The sequence below is a fragment of the Thalassophryne amazonica genome, chromosome 12 (assembly GCF_902500255.1).
Source record: "Thalassophryne amazonica chromosome 12, fThaAma1.1, whole genome shotgun sequence".
NCBI classification, from domain to species: domain Eukaryota; kingdom Metazoa; phylum Chordata; class Actinopteri; order Batrachoidiformes; family Batrachoididae; genus Thalassophryne; species Thalassophryne amazonica.
Window position 1 is genome coordinate 15,278,522 of NC_047114.1, and position 18,446 is coordinate 15,296,967.

Here is an 18,446-nt window from a genome sequence, read left to right on the forward strand (position 1 = left end):
TTTGTGGAATCGCAGTCAGTAGATTTGTCACGAATCAGCTCGTCAGAGTATGAACACGCTGTGCCTTGGAGCTGCAGTGACACTGACAACACACAAAACTGAAAAGCGGAGACATTTTCAGAATAAAGCCCAGAACAGCTGTAAAAAAGACGAGCTGCTCTGCTCAGTGAGACACCTTTTCACCTCCACAAAATGTAATATACATTTTGTCATATTGTGGCACAAGATCTTGTCACACCCCTGGTGTCTGTATTGAACCAGTGAATTTGTTCACCAAATGGTAGAGATGAGTTTGCACTCTGAGTTTAATTTGGCTACTTGAATGTGTTTGCTAGGCCCCTGAGCTGTTTACTGTGGACAACGCCTGGAGGGCTCTCGAGGTGGCGGAGAAAAAACTCCTGGGTCCATTGGGGATGAAGACACTTGACCCTGAGTAATGCATGTTCATATATATATGTGTGTGTGTGTGTGTGTGTGTGTGTGTGTGTGTGTGTGTGTGTGTGTGTGTGTGTGTGTGTGTGTGTGTGTGTGCGCGTGTGCTTTCTAGTGAAATTTTCAAGCATATTTCAGATTTTGAATCTGGGAAAGGATTTTCCATATCGCATATCTACAAAATTCTACCCACAGTGCATTGCATCATCCACATCTGATTTGTTGCAGTCAGCCAAACGTCCAGTCGCTTTCATGCAGTCAGTGCTTTTGCGTCACACTGCCTGGCAACTACACTTTTCAGGGATGACAAAAACCCGCCAATCAGCGGTTTCCTGACTTTCGGGGTTCATTTTGGTACCTGTCGCTCATTTCAAATCAGGTGAGGGAACATTGAGGTGAGATGTGACGTGACAGTTCTCACATTAGCCACCAGACGTTGCTATTACGCTGAGCAGCATGGTGTGCAAAGAGCAGTGATGGGCACAGTTCCGCAAATCCACTAACCACTAATTAGCGAAGGAAACTTTTTCATTAGCACATTAGCTTTTCAGCTAACTTTGAAAACCATCAATGGACCAATTTCAGTCTGCTAACATTTTTTTGCTAGCAAAGTGAGTAAAGCTTAATGGTCAAAACGTTTGTAAACCCTAAAATCATACATGTTATTTCCTGTGTGTTGTGTGTCTGCAACAGTCACGCTGCTGTGAGGAGCTCAGCCCTGCCCCAGCAGAAAGGGGCGGGGCAGCTGCCGCAAAGAAGTGTAATTTACTTTTGACACACAACAACAAAGACAGTGGCAGAAGACATCAAACGCAAGGCACCTTTCACCCATTGTCACAACATAGCTCTTCACCAAACGGACTACACTACTTGAACTAGAAAAGCACAACAAAGCTATAACACTAACAGTACTGCTAAACCAGGATGTACTACAATAACAATAATAAAAACAAACCCAAACTCTGAACTCCCATAACATGCTAATAATGCGTCATAATACATCTCCCTGGAATCCCCTGAAGGGGCTTAGACCAGTTATTTCCCCAACCATGCTGTGGCACTTCTGGCCAAGGTAATGGAAGTATTAAAGGGGTCATTGGGATTGGAGCATTCCCTCCCGGTGTTTCCACTGCTGCAGGCTGAGGATTAGGTCCCTGCTGTATCAGTTGCTTGGTCTCACTTTTGCCTTATTTCCTTCAGTTGGACAGCGCAGTCTCGTTTGAGGGCGGGTGCTAAAGGGGTAAAATATGACGCATATGATGTCATTTCCTCTGCTTCCGGGGACAGAGACATGGCACTTTCTCTGACTTTTTGGGCAAATTAGATGCAAACAAAGTGAAAATGCAAAGAAAAAGTGATGATGCGATGGAAAGTGGTCATGTAAACCATTTAAACCTACATACCTGGTTCTCAAGACCAGGAACCTAAGTGGCTCTGCCCCTTCTGTTTTTTTTCAGATGTTTAGGTGAACCTTAGTATACACTAATAGAGTTCCACCTTAGATTTGGAATGTATAATAGAAGATATACCTTACTGAATTTTCATGTGTTTCGGTCTGTTTATGACCCGGAGCTCAAACGTGTCGAGGCGGTTGTGCAGGCGAGAGAATGCAGCTACCGCTGCATTAGCTGTGTAGGCTGATTTGTATTGTAAACTATAGCTCGTTGTGAAAATAAATGTTACATTGTCAGTTTTCATTAACAGCTAACAGTGTCCTCTGGACATGTTCAGTTTTCAGTCTTCAGTTCTGCTCCTTTGGAACCAGCCACAAAATGAAAATGCTGTTCCAGGACCATTTCAAACTTAAGTTTAATGAAATTGTGTTTGAATAGCCATTCTCAGAGTAAATTGCCGGAGATTCAGGCAGGGGTGGTGACAAAGTGGTTAGTGCGCTTGGTTTCAGTACGGAAGGATCGTGGTTCAAATCCCGCCCCTGCCACATTTCTCCATGTAATGCAGAGTTGTGTCAGGAAGGGCATCCGACTTAGAACTTGTGCCAATTCAACATGCAGATTCACCTCAAATTTGCTGTGGCGACCCCGAGTGCAAACAAGGGAGCACCTGAAGGGACTTACTTTTATTATCTGCAGAACTGTAGGATCTAAAGATGCGAGCAGTTTGTGAACTCAGACCACAGACATCTTAAGTTTATCTTGAGGATTCAGCTGATGTCATGCAGACTGCCTTTAGGTCAGCACATCTCAAATCACCCAATTTTGGAGGAACTTTCCAGGTCACCCTCTCAGATTCTTCTGAATAAATTTACAGGTGCTTGAAGCCACAGCCCCTGGAAATTTTAATAATTTGAATTTTACCAAACTGGGCTCTTGGTGCACTTTCCAGCATTAATATCTCACAGCTTTGAAAGTCAGTGTCTAGGGCTAGGTTTTTCTGTAGAATGTGAAAATCCTGTCAGATGTTGTATATCTTGTGCCATTTTCTCCTCACCAGGCTCTGAGAATGGTTGAAAATTAAAATGCAAGAACATGCTACTACCTTTAAGTGCTTATTACTCAAAACGTATGCTGGATAAAGCACTGTTTTTTTTTTTCTCCTATAGGTTTTGACATATTGGGCCACATCTATAAGAAAACCAAACTTATTGCTATTTCAGGAGAGCCCGAGCAATTTTTATAAATATGCTTGAATTTAAGTATTTCTAAAAATTGCCTGTTTTCACATCCTCATTTAGCCATGTGGCCAGTTTAATAACAGTTTCATATTTTCACCATGAGTTCTTACATATCTGAAGATGAAGATTGTATTTTTACTGGCCTCTGGAGTAATAATTTTTTTCCATTTTAAATACTTAAATAAATGCTTGATGGAGGTGACATTTTTAAATTATTTCTTCAAGTGAAATGTAAGTTTCAGAGCTGCCAAATGGACTTTGATATACACAAACAATATTTCATTTGCACTCCCTGAACTGGATCCAGTGCAGGTGCACATATGGCTCATCCATGCCACAATCTGGACATGCCGGTAGGTTTTGCTGGGCCTGACATGGCAATTTACCTTTGTACACGATCAGACTGTCTCGACTGTTGTCTTGATGCCATCAGAACATTTAGAAGGCAGTCAAACTGTGATCAGACTGTACTGCAACCACCTTACGAGCTTTTCCCACCTTGAATACACCTTGACAGTGCTGTGCGTGTGCTCTACATTTTGCCTGGCCGGGCGAATGTGCCCGACTGTGTAGGATTTGCACTCAAGAATGCTGTACGGGGATTTTGAGTGTGCCTCAAATTTGGCCAAATGTAGGTCGAATGTCAATTCTTGCGGCATTTGGCCTCTAGTGTGACAGGGCCATGGTCGAGACATTTAGTCAGGATTTGCCGAGCCCAAACATTTCAGACAGCCCCTCGAACTCTCTCTGAATGCCTCAAATTGCATTTTCCTGCCGTTTGAATATTACGACTGCAGTTAGATTGCAGTACAACTGCACCTTGACCACCGTTTGATATGTTTTTCACCATGTGCGCACCACAAGTGTAGAGTGCATGTGCTCTGGCCGCACGAATCTGCTGACTGTTGTAAGAATGCTGCACGAGGGTTTCGTATGCACCTCGAATGTGCCCGAATGTGGGTTGAATCCTCATTTGTTCGGAATTCGGCCTCATTTGTGCTAAGTGTGACGGAGATATAAAGGAGTCTGTGATTAGATGACTTACAGTACCATCTGTGGTCTAGCGACCATCAGTCTGCTTCCAGAGGCCTCAAAGGACTACGGTCCTTCAAACACATCTGGTCCAACCATAGCTCAGTCCTGACATGTGCTTCTGCCGTACCACAAGTCTCTCCAGCTTTTCTTGCTTTCGCACTACTTTTACAATCTGATTGAGATTCAGTGGTTCACAACTAACTGAAGGATAAACCACAAGAACCCTGAACAGAAGGTTCAGCTATACACCACTGTTTATAACAGTCAGCTCCGCAGGGCAGTTAGAGCAAAGTCTTTTTTTTTTTATTTCACTTTATAAGTCCAGTTTCATATACTTTTCTTTTTTGAGCAAAGTCCTAACTGCGAGTCAAAAATTTTCATTAGTTTTATCCTCATGGTATCTTTACAGTCTTTCTCAGGCATTTTCAGGTCTTCTCACAATTTTTCTCATGTTATTCATTGAATGTTTTCAGCAGGTTCATGTTGTGGTCATATATTGTAATTATTTAAGATAAATTAGTCATAGTGACTTAAATTTGTACACTGGTGTTTTGTTCATTAATTTTGGGAGAAGGAACAAGTCTTTGTTACAGTATGCACTTATGAATCAACATCTTTCACAGTTTTTAACATTCCGATATTCCATATTAACATATTATTTAGAATTTATGTTAATCAAAAACATGCTTATTTAGGGTCTGCTCCTTTCTCTCCCCCTGACCAAGACAGCGTCTACATTTGGACTTGGTCCCTGGGCACTGGACTGTGGCTTCCCACTGCTCCTAGTGGTTAGATTGTGTCTGACTGTAATTAGGATGGGTTAAATGCAGAGGACAAGTTTTGTTGTATGTATGTATGTGCAATGACAATAGAGGCTCTATTCTATTCTGTTATTACCATAGTGACATGGTGTATTGTGGCATCTATGACAACGCACTCGATAACGACTGCTACAACTTGGCAAAAGGCTTCAACTACCATCAAGGACCGGTGAGTGGAAAAAGTACAGCAGCATGGTGTGTGTTTTAATCATTCTGGAAGATTTTAATTTTTTATATTTTTCACTCAGGATTTATTTATTTGAATGAAAACCTAGACTAAAAATGAAAAATTAATCAAAATGATGATGACTGGTGGCATTCTTGCTCATTAAAACCTGGAGCCAATATCTGCTGAAACACCAAGTGTCAAAATAAAAATAAACTAAAAAAAATAATGATTTGATTTGTTTGGCCATTTTTCAGAGAATATGAATGATAACACAAAACTTTTTTTTCACTCATGGTTAGTTGTTGCATGAAGCCATTTACTGTCAAACAGCTGTTTACTCTTTTTAAATCATAATCACAACACAAATTCCTCAAATGACCCTGATCAAAAGTTTACATACCCCAATTCTTAATACCTTGTATTGCCCCCTTTAGGATCAATGACAGCTTGAAGTCTTTTGTTTTTATAGTAGAGAAGCTTGACTTTTCGACTGGACTGGGTTGCTTGACGCGAGGATGTTTCGCTTCTAATGGCAGAAGCTTCCTCAGCTAAAATTCTTGCTCTGGTTGTCTGACTTCTGTCTTGACTCTTGTTTTTAGTTGTGGATGAGGTGCTTTATTTTCTCTGATGGTAAAGCTACCCATTCTTCTTGGCAAAAAGCTTTCAGCTCCTGTAAATTCCTGGGCTGTCTTGCATGAACCGCATGTTTGAGATCTCCCCAGAGTGGCTTAATGATATTGAGGTCAGGAGACAGATGGCCACTCCAGAACCTTCACTTTATTCTGCTGTACCCAATGGCAGGTTGACTTGGCCTTGTGTTTTGGATTGTTGTCATGTTGGAATGTCCAAGTACGTCCCATGCACAGCTTCTGGGCTGATGAGTGCAATTTTTCTTCCAGTATTTTCTGATAACATGCTGCATTCATCCTGCCATCAATTTTGACCACATTTCCTGTGCTTTTGTAGCTCACACATCACCAAAACATCGATTCACCTTCGTGTTTCACAGTCGATGTGTATCTTTCATCATCGGCCTTGTTGACTCCTCTCCAATTGTAATGTTTATGGTTGTGGTCAAAAAGTTCAGTTTTGGTATCATTACTCAAAATGACTTTGTTCTCTTTGAAAAAAGGACTTTGAAAAAAGTGGTGTGGCTTTCTTCTGGCGACTCAACCTTGCAGTTCATTTTTCTTTAAGTGCCTCCTTATTGTGCATCTTGAAACAGCCACACCACTTTTTTCAAAGTCCTGTATTTCAGTTGAAGTTATTTGTGGGTTTACTTTTGCGTCTTAAACAATATTCCTAGCAGTTGTTGCTGAAATTTTTGTTGGCCTACCTGGCTGTGGTTTGGTTCCAACAGCATCCCTCATTTTCCACTTCTTGATTAGCGTTTGAACACTGTTGACTGGCATTTTCAGTCCTTTTGATATCTTTTTTTATATCCCTTTCCTGTTTTGTGCAGTTCAATTACCTTTTCTTTAACAATTCTTTTGCTTTTCCTATGACTCAGAAACTAGAAACGTCAGTGCAGCACTAGATGAAAGATGCAAGGGTCTGTCACATTTAGTAGCCATTCAAACCCATTTGTTTGGATGTTATCAAGTCAAAATCACCAGGGTATGTAAACTTTTGATCAGGTTCATTTGGTTAGTTTCTGTTGTCATTATGATTTAAAAAGAGTCAACACAGTTGTTTGACAGTAAATGGCTTCACACACCTATGAACCATGAGTGGAAAAAAGGTTTTGTGTTATCATTTATATTCTCTGAAAAATGGCCAAAAAAATCTAAAATTCTGCCAGTGTATGTAAACCTTTGAGCACAGTTGTACATAGGCAGTGGAAGGGACCATAAGTTGCTGTGTCATCTCCAAACATCCACAATCTAGCACCGTCCTCCTTGCAAGATCCTTGTTTTTACTAACATTATTTCAGGTTCAGATGCCTGGACTTGAGCAGCCAAGTGACTTAGTGGTTCACAATGTTACCTCATAGCCAGAAAGTCCCAGGATCAAATCCCATCTGGTTCTTTGCATTTGTTACCCATATTTTTGTTGATTCTCTCCAAGTGCTCCAGCTTCCTCCCACTTCCAAAGACATGCTACTGACGAATTGGAAACTATAAATTCACTGTTTGTGTGAGTGGCACGATGAAGTGTCTGTCTATAGGTGGGCCTCTGCTCCTCATAAAATAAATGGCAAATGAACTGCATTTCTATAACACTTATCCCTCTGTTTCAGATGGAAAAGTGCTTTACAAAGATGTCCCACATTCACCCATTCACACCGATGTCAGGGTAGAGCCATATAAGGTGCTCCACTGCACACCAGGAGCAGTGTTGGAATTAAGAACCTTGCCCAAGTGGCCTTTGTGATTTTCTGGTCTGATTGGGATTTGATCCAAGGATTCTCTGGTCTCTTAAGCCCACCACTTTTAACCTTTAAAACATCACCTCCCATGACCCATAGTTGGAATAAGCGGATTTGGGAATGTGTGGACTTGGACAGAATTTAAATCCTAAATTCTTAAATTCATAAATAGTGAAAGGAAGAGCCAACAAGTTTGTCGCAGCCAGTGCCATTCTCAGCCAAAGTGGAAAAGACACGTGCACTGCAGCATCTCAAGCATTGTGCTGCTGTTTGCACACCTGATCCTCTCAGGTCTCAGAGCTTGAGGAGAGTAGGTTCTACCTTTGTCTGGGTGACCACTTAGGAACACCAGGAGCTTCACACATTTCTCCATGTGCAAATGGATTTGAGTCAAGCAGGTTAACAGTCATAAAACCTGTCCTATACTCCAATGCACAACTCCACCAGATAAACTGTGGCAGCTGGGGGTGGCCAAACAGATTAAATAAAAAAAAAATCACAGCATCTCTAACATGCCTGTGGATATATCGGAAACTATCGTTTGAATTTTTTGCAAATTTCAGTGTCATAATCAGAGATCACAACACCATGACTGCTCTTAACTAGGGCAGCAAATTTTCCAGCAAATTAAATAAACCAACACTTATCCCAGATTTACAACCCCTTGTGCTGATGATGGTGGTATTTTGTATGATTCTACTTAACAACTGCATGTTGTAATAATGTAGTTTTGTCATCTGGACTTTGGGGTGAGCCATGGCAGTACAGGACAAGATCATTGGTGGACATGGTTGTCAATGTGTTCTTAACTTGATATGAACTACCCTATCTGTTCAACACCATGCAGTAGTCTGTAGCTGTGTCTTGCATATTCAGTGACTTGGAAATGTTTGTGTCCGTCCCCTGACTTGTCTAAAGAAAACTGGCACTAAAACGGGTTATTCACATGTGGTTTACCAAAGGGGATCATTACTTATGCAACCCATCTTTGCTTTGATATTTTTATTTAATATATATAAAGCTGTAGAGATTTGCTTTGTTTGAGTTTAAGGAGGATAATTTTAGACATTTTAATATCAAGAAGCCTGAAGTTCTTTTTTGTATTTGAAATGGCACAAATTAAAATGTGTAAAATCCCAAGGGGCTGAATGCTTTTTTTAATGGTTTGAGTGTATATTTGAGACATGAAAAATTGGAGGTGATCCTCGTCAGACTGGAATATCACTCGGGGCCCCTGGACAAGGTCCTTTATCCCCCAGTTGCATGACATCGGTGAGGGAGGGAGGCATCACTGTAAAGTGCTTTGACCATGAAAGCTCTGGATAAATTCCATCCATTAAAATAAACTATTTCAACCTGACATGGATTTTTGAGGGTTCAGTCATTATACTCTTCAAACTGGCAGGATTATCAAATTATATATAGTGATAATATCAAAATTTGATCAATATGGGGAAAAAATTGATTATGCTTTTGCTGTAACTGAGCCTTAGTTATTTTTCAACAAGCATAGAAAATTAAATGCAGTCAACAAGGCTGCACATTTGACCATTGAGGCAACTGAAGATATTTATTAAATAAAAACTAAATTCCACAATATTTAGCACTTGTCCCACTGTAATATAATTGCCCCATTACCTTTCTACAAAATGGAGACAGTGTCTCACTGGCTTCTTTTTTCGATCACTGGTCATAACACACACACTGTCCATCATAAACTGTGTGTGTGTTTGAATCAGATGTGTTTTAGAGACTCGCGTGTCAGTTTTATCAGACAAACGGATTTGTCTGTTTGGAGCAGAAAGTTACATTGTTTTTAAAATGGGTGTTCTGTGGGGAAGCAGCAGAACACGCGTTGACTGTTTGCTACACGAGCTCCACCCTCATAATGTGAACCAGAGACAACCGGCCCACACTAATTTGATGACTCTGGTTTAATTAAGTGATACCGATCAGTCAAATAATGCCTTGATGGAGCCACTTGGGATCATTTCCCATCAGATTGAGATGTCCCCAGTAATGGTATTAATCCTTTTTCTTCCAACACGTTCTGCAGTTTTTTTTATCCATGTATCTGTGGTGTTGGTTTTGTCTGTAGGAGTGGGTGTGGCCAATAGGCTACTTCCTGCGTGCTAAACTCTACTTTGCCAAGAAGATGGGAGAGGAACCCTATGCCAGGACTGTCACCTTGGTCAAAAATGTTCTTTCTCGACATTATACCCACCTGGAGAGGTAAGCATGTGATTTTATCCTGGCGTTTGGGGAGTGAATACGCTCTCTATACTGCAGCTTGTTCAGGATGCCTCTGCTGTGTGTTCTTTGTCTCCTCAGATCACCGTGGAAGGGCCTGCCAGAGCTGACCAATGAGAATGGCCAGCACTGTCCCTTCAGCTGTGAGACCCAGGCCTGGTCCCTGTCCTCCATCATTGAGGTCCTTTATGACCTCTAGATGACCACTGAAATGTCCGTTAACTGTGTCCTTATCTCATGGTGCTCATGGTGTTATATGTCCTGCTGTAAAGTAAACACTTATGTTGAAATGCTTACACTGTTATCCCTCCATGTCCTCTGACCTCACATCCTACAACATCACATCCCGATGTCGGAGGACATGAGGTCACATCCTTTGACATCCCCTCACATGCTCTGACCTCACGTCCTGTATTTGTTGTGATACCTGGTGCTGCATTCATGTCCATGAGGAGAACCTGCTGAAGTTCAAAGTAACAAACTATTGTGTTTGCAGATTTAATTTTTAGTTTTTATAAACCTAACAAGACTTCGTGGTACAAATGTATTTACAAATGTGCTTTTTTTTGCACACACAGATTAATACAACCCCAATTGCAATGAAGTTGGGACGTTGTGTAAAATGTAAAAACAGAATACAATGATTTACAAATCCTCTTCAACCTATATTCAGTTGAATACACCACAAAGACAAGATATTTAATGTTCAAACTGATTAACTTTATTGTTTTTGTGCAAATATTTGCTCATTTTGAAATGGATGCCTGCAACACATTTCAAAAAAGCTGGGACAGCGGCAACAAAAGACTGGGAATGTTAATGAATGCTCAAAGAACACCTGATTGGAAACAGGTGAGTGTCATGATTGGGTATAAAAGGAGCATCCCCAAAAGGCTGAGCCGTTCACAAGCAAAGATGGGGCGAGGATCACCACTTTGTGAACAACTGCGTGGGAAAAAAATGGCCCAGCAGTTTATGAACAGTGTTTCTCAATGTTCAGTTGCAAGGAATTTAGGGATTCCATCATCTACAGTCCATAATATAATCAGAAGATTCAGAGAATCTGGAGAACTTTCTACACGTAAGCAGCAAGGCCAAAAACCAACATTGAATACCCGTGACCTTCGATCCCTCAGGCGGCAGTGCATTAAAAACCGACATCATTGTGTAAATGATCTTCAGAAACACTTCAGAAAACCATTGTCAGTTAACACAATTCGTCGCTACATCTACAAGTGCAAGTTAAAACTCTACCATGCAAAGCAAAAGCCATACATCAACATCATCCAGAAACACCGCTGCCTTCTCTGAGCCTGAGCTCATTTGAAATGGACAGACGCAAAGTGGAAAAGTGTGCTGTGGTGTGATGAGTCCACATTTCAAATTGTTTTTGGAAATCATGGACGTCGTGTCCTCCAGACAAAAGAGGAAAAAGACCATCCAGATTGTTACCAGCACAAAGTTCAAAAGCCAGCATCTGTGATCGTATGGGAGTGTGTTAGTGCCCATAGCATGGGCAACTTACACATCTGTGATGGCACCATCAGTGCTGAAAGGTACATCCAGTTTTTGGAGCTACACATGCTGTCATCCAAGCAATGTCTTTTTCAGGGACGTCCCTGCTTATTTCAGCAAGACAATGCCAAGCATGTGTCACAACAGTGTGGCTTCGTAGTAAAAGAGTGTGGGTATTAGACTGGCCTGCCTGCAGTCCAGACCTGTCGCCCATTGAAAATGTGTGGCACATTATGAAGCGCAAAATATGACAACAGAAACCCCGCCCGGACTGTTGAACAACTGAAGTCATACATCAAGCAAGAATGGGAAAGAATTCCACCTACAAAGCTTCAACAATTAGTGTCCACAGTTCCCAAACACTTATTGAGTGTTGTTAGGAAAGGTGACGTAACACAGTGGTAAACATACCACTGTCCCAACTTTTTTGAAACGTGTTGCAGGCATCCATTTTAAAATGAGCAAATATTTGCACAAAAACAATAAAGTTTATCAGTTTCAACATTAAATATCTTGTCTTTGTGGTGTATTCAATTGAATATAGGTTGAAGAGGATTTGCAGATCATTGTCCGAGGCCATGGTTCTCGACCGGAAAAAGGTGCTTTGCCCTCTTCAGGTCGGTGGAGTGTCCTTGCCTCAAGTGGAGGAGTTTAAGTATCTCGGGGTCTTGTTCACGAGTGAGGGACGGATGGAGCGTGAGATCGATAGATGGATCGGTGCAGCATCTGCAGTGATGCGGTCACTGTCGGACCATCGTGGTGAAGAGAGAGCTGAGTAGGGGGGCAAAGCTCTCGATTTACCGATCGATCTACGTTCCGATCCTCACCTATGGTCATGAGATTTGGCTCATGACCGAAAGAACGAGATCGCGAGTACAAGCGGCCGAGATGAGTTTCCTCCGCAGGGTGGCTGGGCGCTCTCTTAGAGATAGGGTGAGGAGCTCGGTCACTCGGGAGGAGCTCAGAGTCGAGCTGCTGCTCCTCCACGTCGAAAGGAGCCAGTTGAGGTGGCTCGGGCATCTTTTCCGGATCCCCCCTGGACGCCTTGCTGGAGAGGTGTTCCGGGCACGTCCCACTGGGAGGAGGCCCCGGGGAAGACCCAGGACACGCTGGAGGGACTACATCTCTCAGCTGGCTTGGGAACGCCTTGGGGTTCCCCCGGAGGAGCTGGAGGAGGTGTGTGTGGATCGGGAGGTCTGGGCGGCTTTGCTTGAGCTGCTGCCCCCGCGACCCGACTCCGGATAAAGTGGAAGAAAATGGATGGATGGATGGATGTATTCTGTTTTTATTTACATTTTACACAACGTCCCAACTTCATTGGAATTGGGGTTGTATTTACAGTAACTACAGACAAATATTGTTAGTTAAGCTGTTTTTTTTCTGTTTATTTTAAGAGTATTTAGTGTTGGTATGTTGAGTTTTGGGTGAGCAGAATGCTAAATCATCTCTTTTGCACGTCATTAATTTAGAAAAGTTCCCCAGAGAAACACAGAGAAGAGGCATGGTGGAGGACAGGAGAATTGTGGGTGTGGCTCTTAAACTGTGCTGTGTATTGCAGACTGATTAATCACTGAGAGGTGAAGTGCAGACAAGGATCAGAATGACTTTCCTGGCTCAGTGTGTATTATTTCTTTAATAAGTTATCAGATTAGATCAGTGAGCACTCCAGCGTCTTATCTTCATAATCTATAGTACATACTTTGTGAGGTGTGTCCATTGCCACATTGCTATGTCCATGACACGTAATCTGAGTGCACAGTAAGGCGCTGGATGCAGAGTGGTTGTATTTAGTTTATGAGTGTGTTTTCTGCATAGCATGCATTAAACCACTCTGTCATTTGTTACTGTCTTGAAGAGCCATGTGGGCTTGAGCCTGGCACAGTGCTGTTTCAGTGACAGTCTCAGATGTGAGAGGTTTTCTGGTGATAAAACGATTCTGTGTGCAAAATGTCAAAACATCTACAGGAGCAGCCACCAAAGCTCCCTGAGGTGAAGCAGTACAACCACTCACTCATCTCCATATATCACCTGGCACGGACCTCACCACCCCCACTGGTTTGTATCTGAATATTGCGCTGTATAAACAGCAGAACAAACTGTAGATGTGCTCATGCATCCAGCAGACAAATAACAGCAGGTGCTACATTTTTAAATTGCTGAGCTTAAACTATTCTGTCACTCACAATCAATTTTGATCAGATCAAGAGCAGTCCTCAAGATATCGGCACTTCTCAAAGTCATAAGTTGAGCAAAACTCTATCAAAGGGTTCAGAAAGTACTCAGAGGATGCAGTTTTCATGTCAAACTGCAGACTGACTGATGTCACTTATATTAAACATTATACTTGATGCATGATTATTGCATTACTGACTGAAGATGTTCATCACCTACTGATGTGATGTACGAGAGTAACATCCTGCATCCTCTCTGAACCTCCTGGAACTAATAATATTTATAATACACATTGGGGTAACGTGGAACTAAAGACCAGTGTGTGAAAAAAGGCTAAAACCTCCTGCCAGGGCTGATTTTCAGGTAAGAGTGAATGAGTGATTCCAGGGTGCACTCTGAGTCCCTGCGATAGGTCTCTCAGTTTATGGTCATGTGTTATGATGTTGGAGGATGTCACAAATGCAGTTCAATAAATGTGCGCTTCGTCTCTGCCTTATTTTTAGTTGTAACATGCACAGAAATGATGAAAGACGCCTTCATGTCCTCATGCGGCTTGACCAACAGTGCAGCTCAACATTTGTGCACATTTTCACAGTAATTTGGATTTATAAAATTGAAATGTACGTGATGCTTTTACTAATACAGAAAAAAACAAGTCCTGAGATGTTTTAGGTCTGCATGTGCATCTTCCCCAAGGACTCAAATTAATTGCGTGTTAAATTTAATGCAACATTTGTAGACCAGTGTCAGTATTTGTGAATTTGATTTATTAACAATAGTTACATACTTTATTGTGTCCGGTCAAATGTAGCGTTTTAATGAGATTTGCATTTGCTGTACACATAGGAGCTGTTTCAGTGGACAGACATCAATAAATGTACTTTTGAAAAATGGTGATGTCAGATTTCCTTGTTGAGAAGTGGGCTGACCAGAGACCCCCACCCCCCCGATCCTCATGCCTGTAACCCACTCATCCTCTGGTGCGAAATACGTGACTGCAGAAGTTATGATGGGCATTAAAAGTCTGATGCAGGTGGATGCACAGGCAACCCACTTCAATTCCCTGATTTCAAACATGCCCAAGCCCCGCCCACAACCTAAACCCTGCATATTCGACAGCTTGTCAGACTGCAGGTAAAATCTGGTTTATGTGCATGTGCAGTTTGATTCGATGCTGGAGGTCTAGACAGTCAAAAGACGCACATAATCAGTTTTCTCCAAATCTGTGTAAAACCTCACTCATAGGTGGTTTGAAATGCAAGTCAAATGTCATTTTTGGCTCAACTGCCCTGAAGGTGGGCTGAGGCTGTTGTCTGGCTATCATCATTCTCTGTTTATGTAAACACCTTCTATGAAAACGCTGGAGCAATGAAGCTAAAACTTGATGTGCCTGTTCCTACCCATGAGGACACCAAAGTTTGTTCGAGGCATCCGATTTCAAATATGACTGCCATGACAACCATCTTAAAAATCACATATAGCCATTTGTCAGCCATTTAAGCAGCAATTGAGCTGAAATTTGCTACATGGGTAGCAGTCAGCAAGCCTAAAAACATATCCGACAGGTTTTGTCAAACTTTCAATTTTGACCTCGATGTGACCCCTGGACTATGATCTTACCCACTTTTCCAGTCGTCACTTTAAAGGTCATCTTGTCAAAAAACGCTGAATAAATGAACCGAAAACGGTGTGCATGTTCCAACCTATGAGGACACCAAACTTTGTTCAAATATGATTTCAACTATGGCTGCCATGGTGGGCATATTGAAAATGCCACCTAGAACCTTTGGTCAGCAGTTTTTAAAAGATGTTGAGCTGAAATTTGGTACAAGGGTAACTAGTAGATAGGTTGAAAACATATGTGTCTGGTTTTTAAGATTTTTAAAATTTTGACTTTCTATATGACGATTGGAGTTTGGTCACGCCCACTTGTCTAAGTGACCTAACAGTGGAAAGCGACTGTTTACTCTCAGGATTCCGAGCCATTATACCAGACAGCCTAAAGCGCTACACGAGAGCCACTCGGTTATTGTCAAAATGAAGTCCCTGGCTAAAAGCTTGATGCGGTGGCCTTCAATGGACAATGATACTGAAACTGAAGTGAATCATTGTGACATTTGCTAGTATCAGCATAGTGCACCAGATAAAGCACTTGTGCATACTGGGAAATGGGCATCAAGTCCATGGGAACAAATACATTTGGATTTTGCTGAATCTAAGGGTCAGGTGTTATCAGTACTGATTGATGCATGTTCCAGATGGCCAGAGATTGTGCCGATGTCAACTACTACCACGTGCAAGATCGTAGAGGTTTTGACAAACTTGTTTGCTGCTTATGGGTTACCAAAACAAGTGGTAATTGACAATGGACCTCAATTAATTTCAAGTGAATTTGACACATTTGTAAAAAAAATTTAATGTGGTGAAATACATCAAAAATTTTAAGAGGTCTTTGGCAAAAAGCAAAGCACTTGGTGGTCAGTCACTGCAACATTCGGTTGCAAATTTTTTGTTTGGCTCCAGAAATGTACCACATGTGACACTGGAAAAACTCCAGCTGAACCGTTCTTGAGAAGACAGGTTTGCACAAGGTTGTCTTTGATAAAGCTGAATTTGTCAGAAGTGGTCCAAGATTTGTTAGTTCAGAAAGAGTCCAAGAGTAAGGGCAGACTCAGAAGCTTCACTGTAAGACAGTCAGTGTTAGTTAGAAACTACAGGGGAGGAGGAGAAAATGAGTTACTGGAGAGATTACCCACGTTCTGTGTCCATTCACTTTGATTAATGGGTCATGTGTGAAGAAACATGTTAACCAAATAGTGGAAAACAAGAACAAAGAATCAGAAAATGATGAAAGTAAAGATGTTCATGTTTTTGATGATGATTTTGTTTTTCATCGTGGACTTTCTGAAGAAATGCAACCTTTGGAACCAGAACCTGCAGTGGAAGAGACATTGCTAGATTCACAAGAAATCTGGGAACCAGACCCTGTATCTCAGGTTGAAGGGAGAGCGAAGAGAACAAGGATTACTGCACCAAGTGCAAGAAAAAAAAAGATTTTTTTAAAGGTGCGGTAATTATTTACAGGGGAGGACTGTGGTGTCCTAAAGAGAGGAAACATTAGAGGGCCGCAGGCTTTAAAAGGGCTAGATCCACCCCTGTCGTGGAGTCAGTGTTGGTGAGCAGAGAGAGCGTGAGCAGCAGGTGTAAGCCATGCCCGTATATAGAGGGGGTTCAGGGGCTTCAACTGAACCCCCACCCACCCCCCGAGAATTCTGATTATTTTCTGATCTGGATATCAACGTTATGTATTTTCTTTTCATTGATAATAAGCAACAAGCACTAACTGTTACACAGCTATTATCACACACCCTCAAGTTTCAATTTCCTCTGCCAGAGTAATCCCTTAAGTGATGAAAGGGGAAACTGCTAGATAAACTTTTCCCATGGGGTTGAGAATTTTTGCTCCCTGGTCCCTATCCTCCTCTGATATCAAACAGATTAGTAGGCTTGTAAATACCCATGTAGACACACAATTACACTTGTCTGGTTTGTAAAAACATGTATGTATAAGCTGAGAAATAAAGGGAGCTTCTCCTTCCTGTTGCAAATACTGTAAAGGTGTAAATATTCGCGTGGGATTATGTGAATTTCGCGAGTTAAACAAGGTCGCCAAATTAAATACCGCTATTTTAATACATAACATACATATATGTACATATTCATAATGTAAACGCAAATATTAATACCGCTAAATACGAGGTCTGTTAGAAATCTATCCAACCTTTTTTTTTGCAAAAACTATATGGATTTGAATCATGTGCGCTTGCATCAGCCAAGTTTGAACCTTCGTGCGCATGCGTGAGTTTTTTCACGCCTGTCGGTTGCGTCATTCACAACCGACAGGCAGGTATAAAGTTTGCATTAATATTATCTTAGTTCTTCCTGGGTGGTTCTTATGGCAACTGATCCAATCCCAAGCAAGGACTATTTGTATATAAAAATGTATTTCCTAAAATGATACATTTTGGGTTTCAAATGAAATTTATGTAGCTTTTTACCCCTCGAAATCCTCAAAAAGTTTCTGCTTCGGGGAGCTTTGCCCCCCCGAGCTCCCCACGAGGGTGTTGCCCCTCGACCCCACCGGGGGCCCTGCGGCCCACTGGACCCCCAACTCAAGGATTTGAACCCCCCTTTCACATTCCTATATATGGCCCTGTAAGCTGCATCTTTTATTTGTAATAAAGTTGTGTTCTTTCCACAACGTAATCCGAATCTTATGAGGACTCACACACTTCAGGATACACAACAAAATGAACATTCAGTTCATGGGCAACAGCTCTGGTGGACATTCCTACAGTCAGCATGCCAATTGCATGCTTCCTCAAAACTTGCAACATCTGTGCTGTTGTGTGATAAAATTACACATTTCAGAGTGGCCTTTTATTGTGGCCAGCCGCGGGCACACCTTTGCAATAATCATGCTGTCTAATCAGCATCTTGATATGCCACAGCTGTGAGGTGGAATGGATTATCTCTGCAAAGGAGAAGTGCTCACTAACAGATTTGTGAACAATATTTGAGGGAAATAGGTCTTTTGTGTATATAGAAAATGTTTTGGATCTTTGAGTTCAGTTCATGAAAAATGGGAACAAAACAAAAGTTGCATTTATATTTTTGTTCAGTATGTATACTTATTAGCTCCCAGTATCTTTGGTCCACTGCCTGTTTTATTTTGACAACCGTTTCTATTGTTTGTGGTTTTCTTCTCATCGCTGTCACTTGTCTCCTGTTTGTCATCACCTCCGTTATTTAAACCCCTGTGTTCCCTTCAGTCTCTTGCTTGAATGTTGAATGGCACCTCTCTTGCTTGCCTTATTCTTGCCTGTCCTTCCAGTGTTTCCTTGTGTTTGACTTCTTGTTGCAGAACCTTATTTCCCCGAGTGTGTTTTTCCGTTTTGCCTGCCATACTTGGACACTTTTACCTGTCGATTGCTTCTTGTGTTTTTTGGACTTTTTTTCTGTCTTGCTGATGGTCCTCCTGTCACCTCCTTC

General features: G+C 41.7%; 1 protein-coding gene across 1 annotated transcript in view; it reads left to right on the top strand.

The window, feature by feature from the left end:
* Positions 1-10,001, top strand: part of LOC117521439 (glycogen debranching enzyme-like) — a 211,854-nt gene extending 201,853 nt beyond the window's left edge. Inside the window, 4 exon segments of the mRNA XM_034182736.1 lie at positions 336-433; positions 5,002-5,089; positions 9,556-9,689; positions 9,789-10,001. Coding sequence (XP_034038627.1) covers positions 336-433; positions 5,002-5,089; positions 9,556-9,689; positions 9,789-9,906 — 438 coding nt within the window. The 3' untranslated portion in view covers positions 9,907-10,001.
* Positions 10,002-18,446: the final 8,445 nt, after the last annotated feature.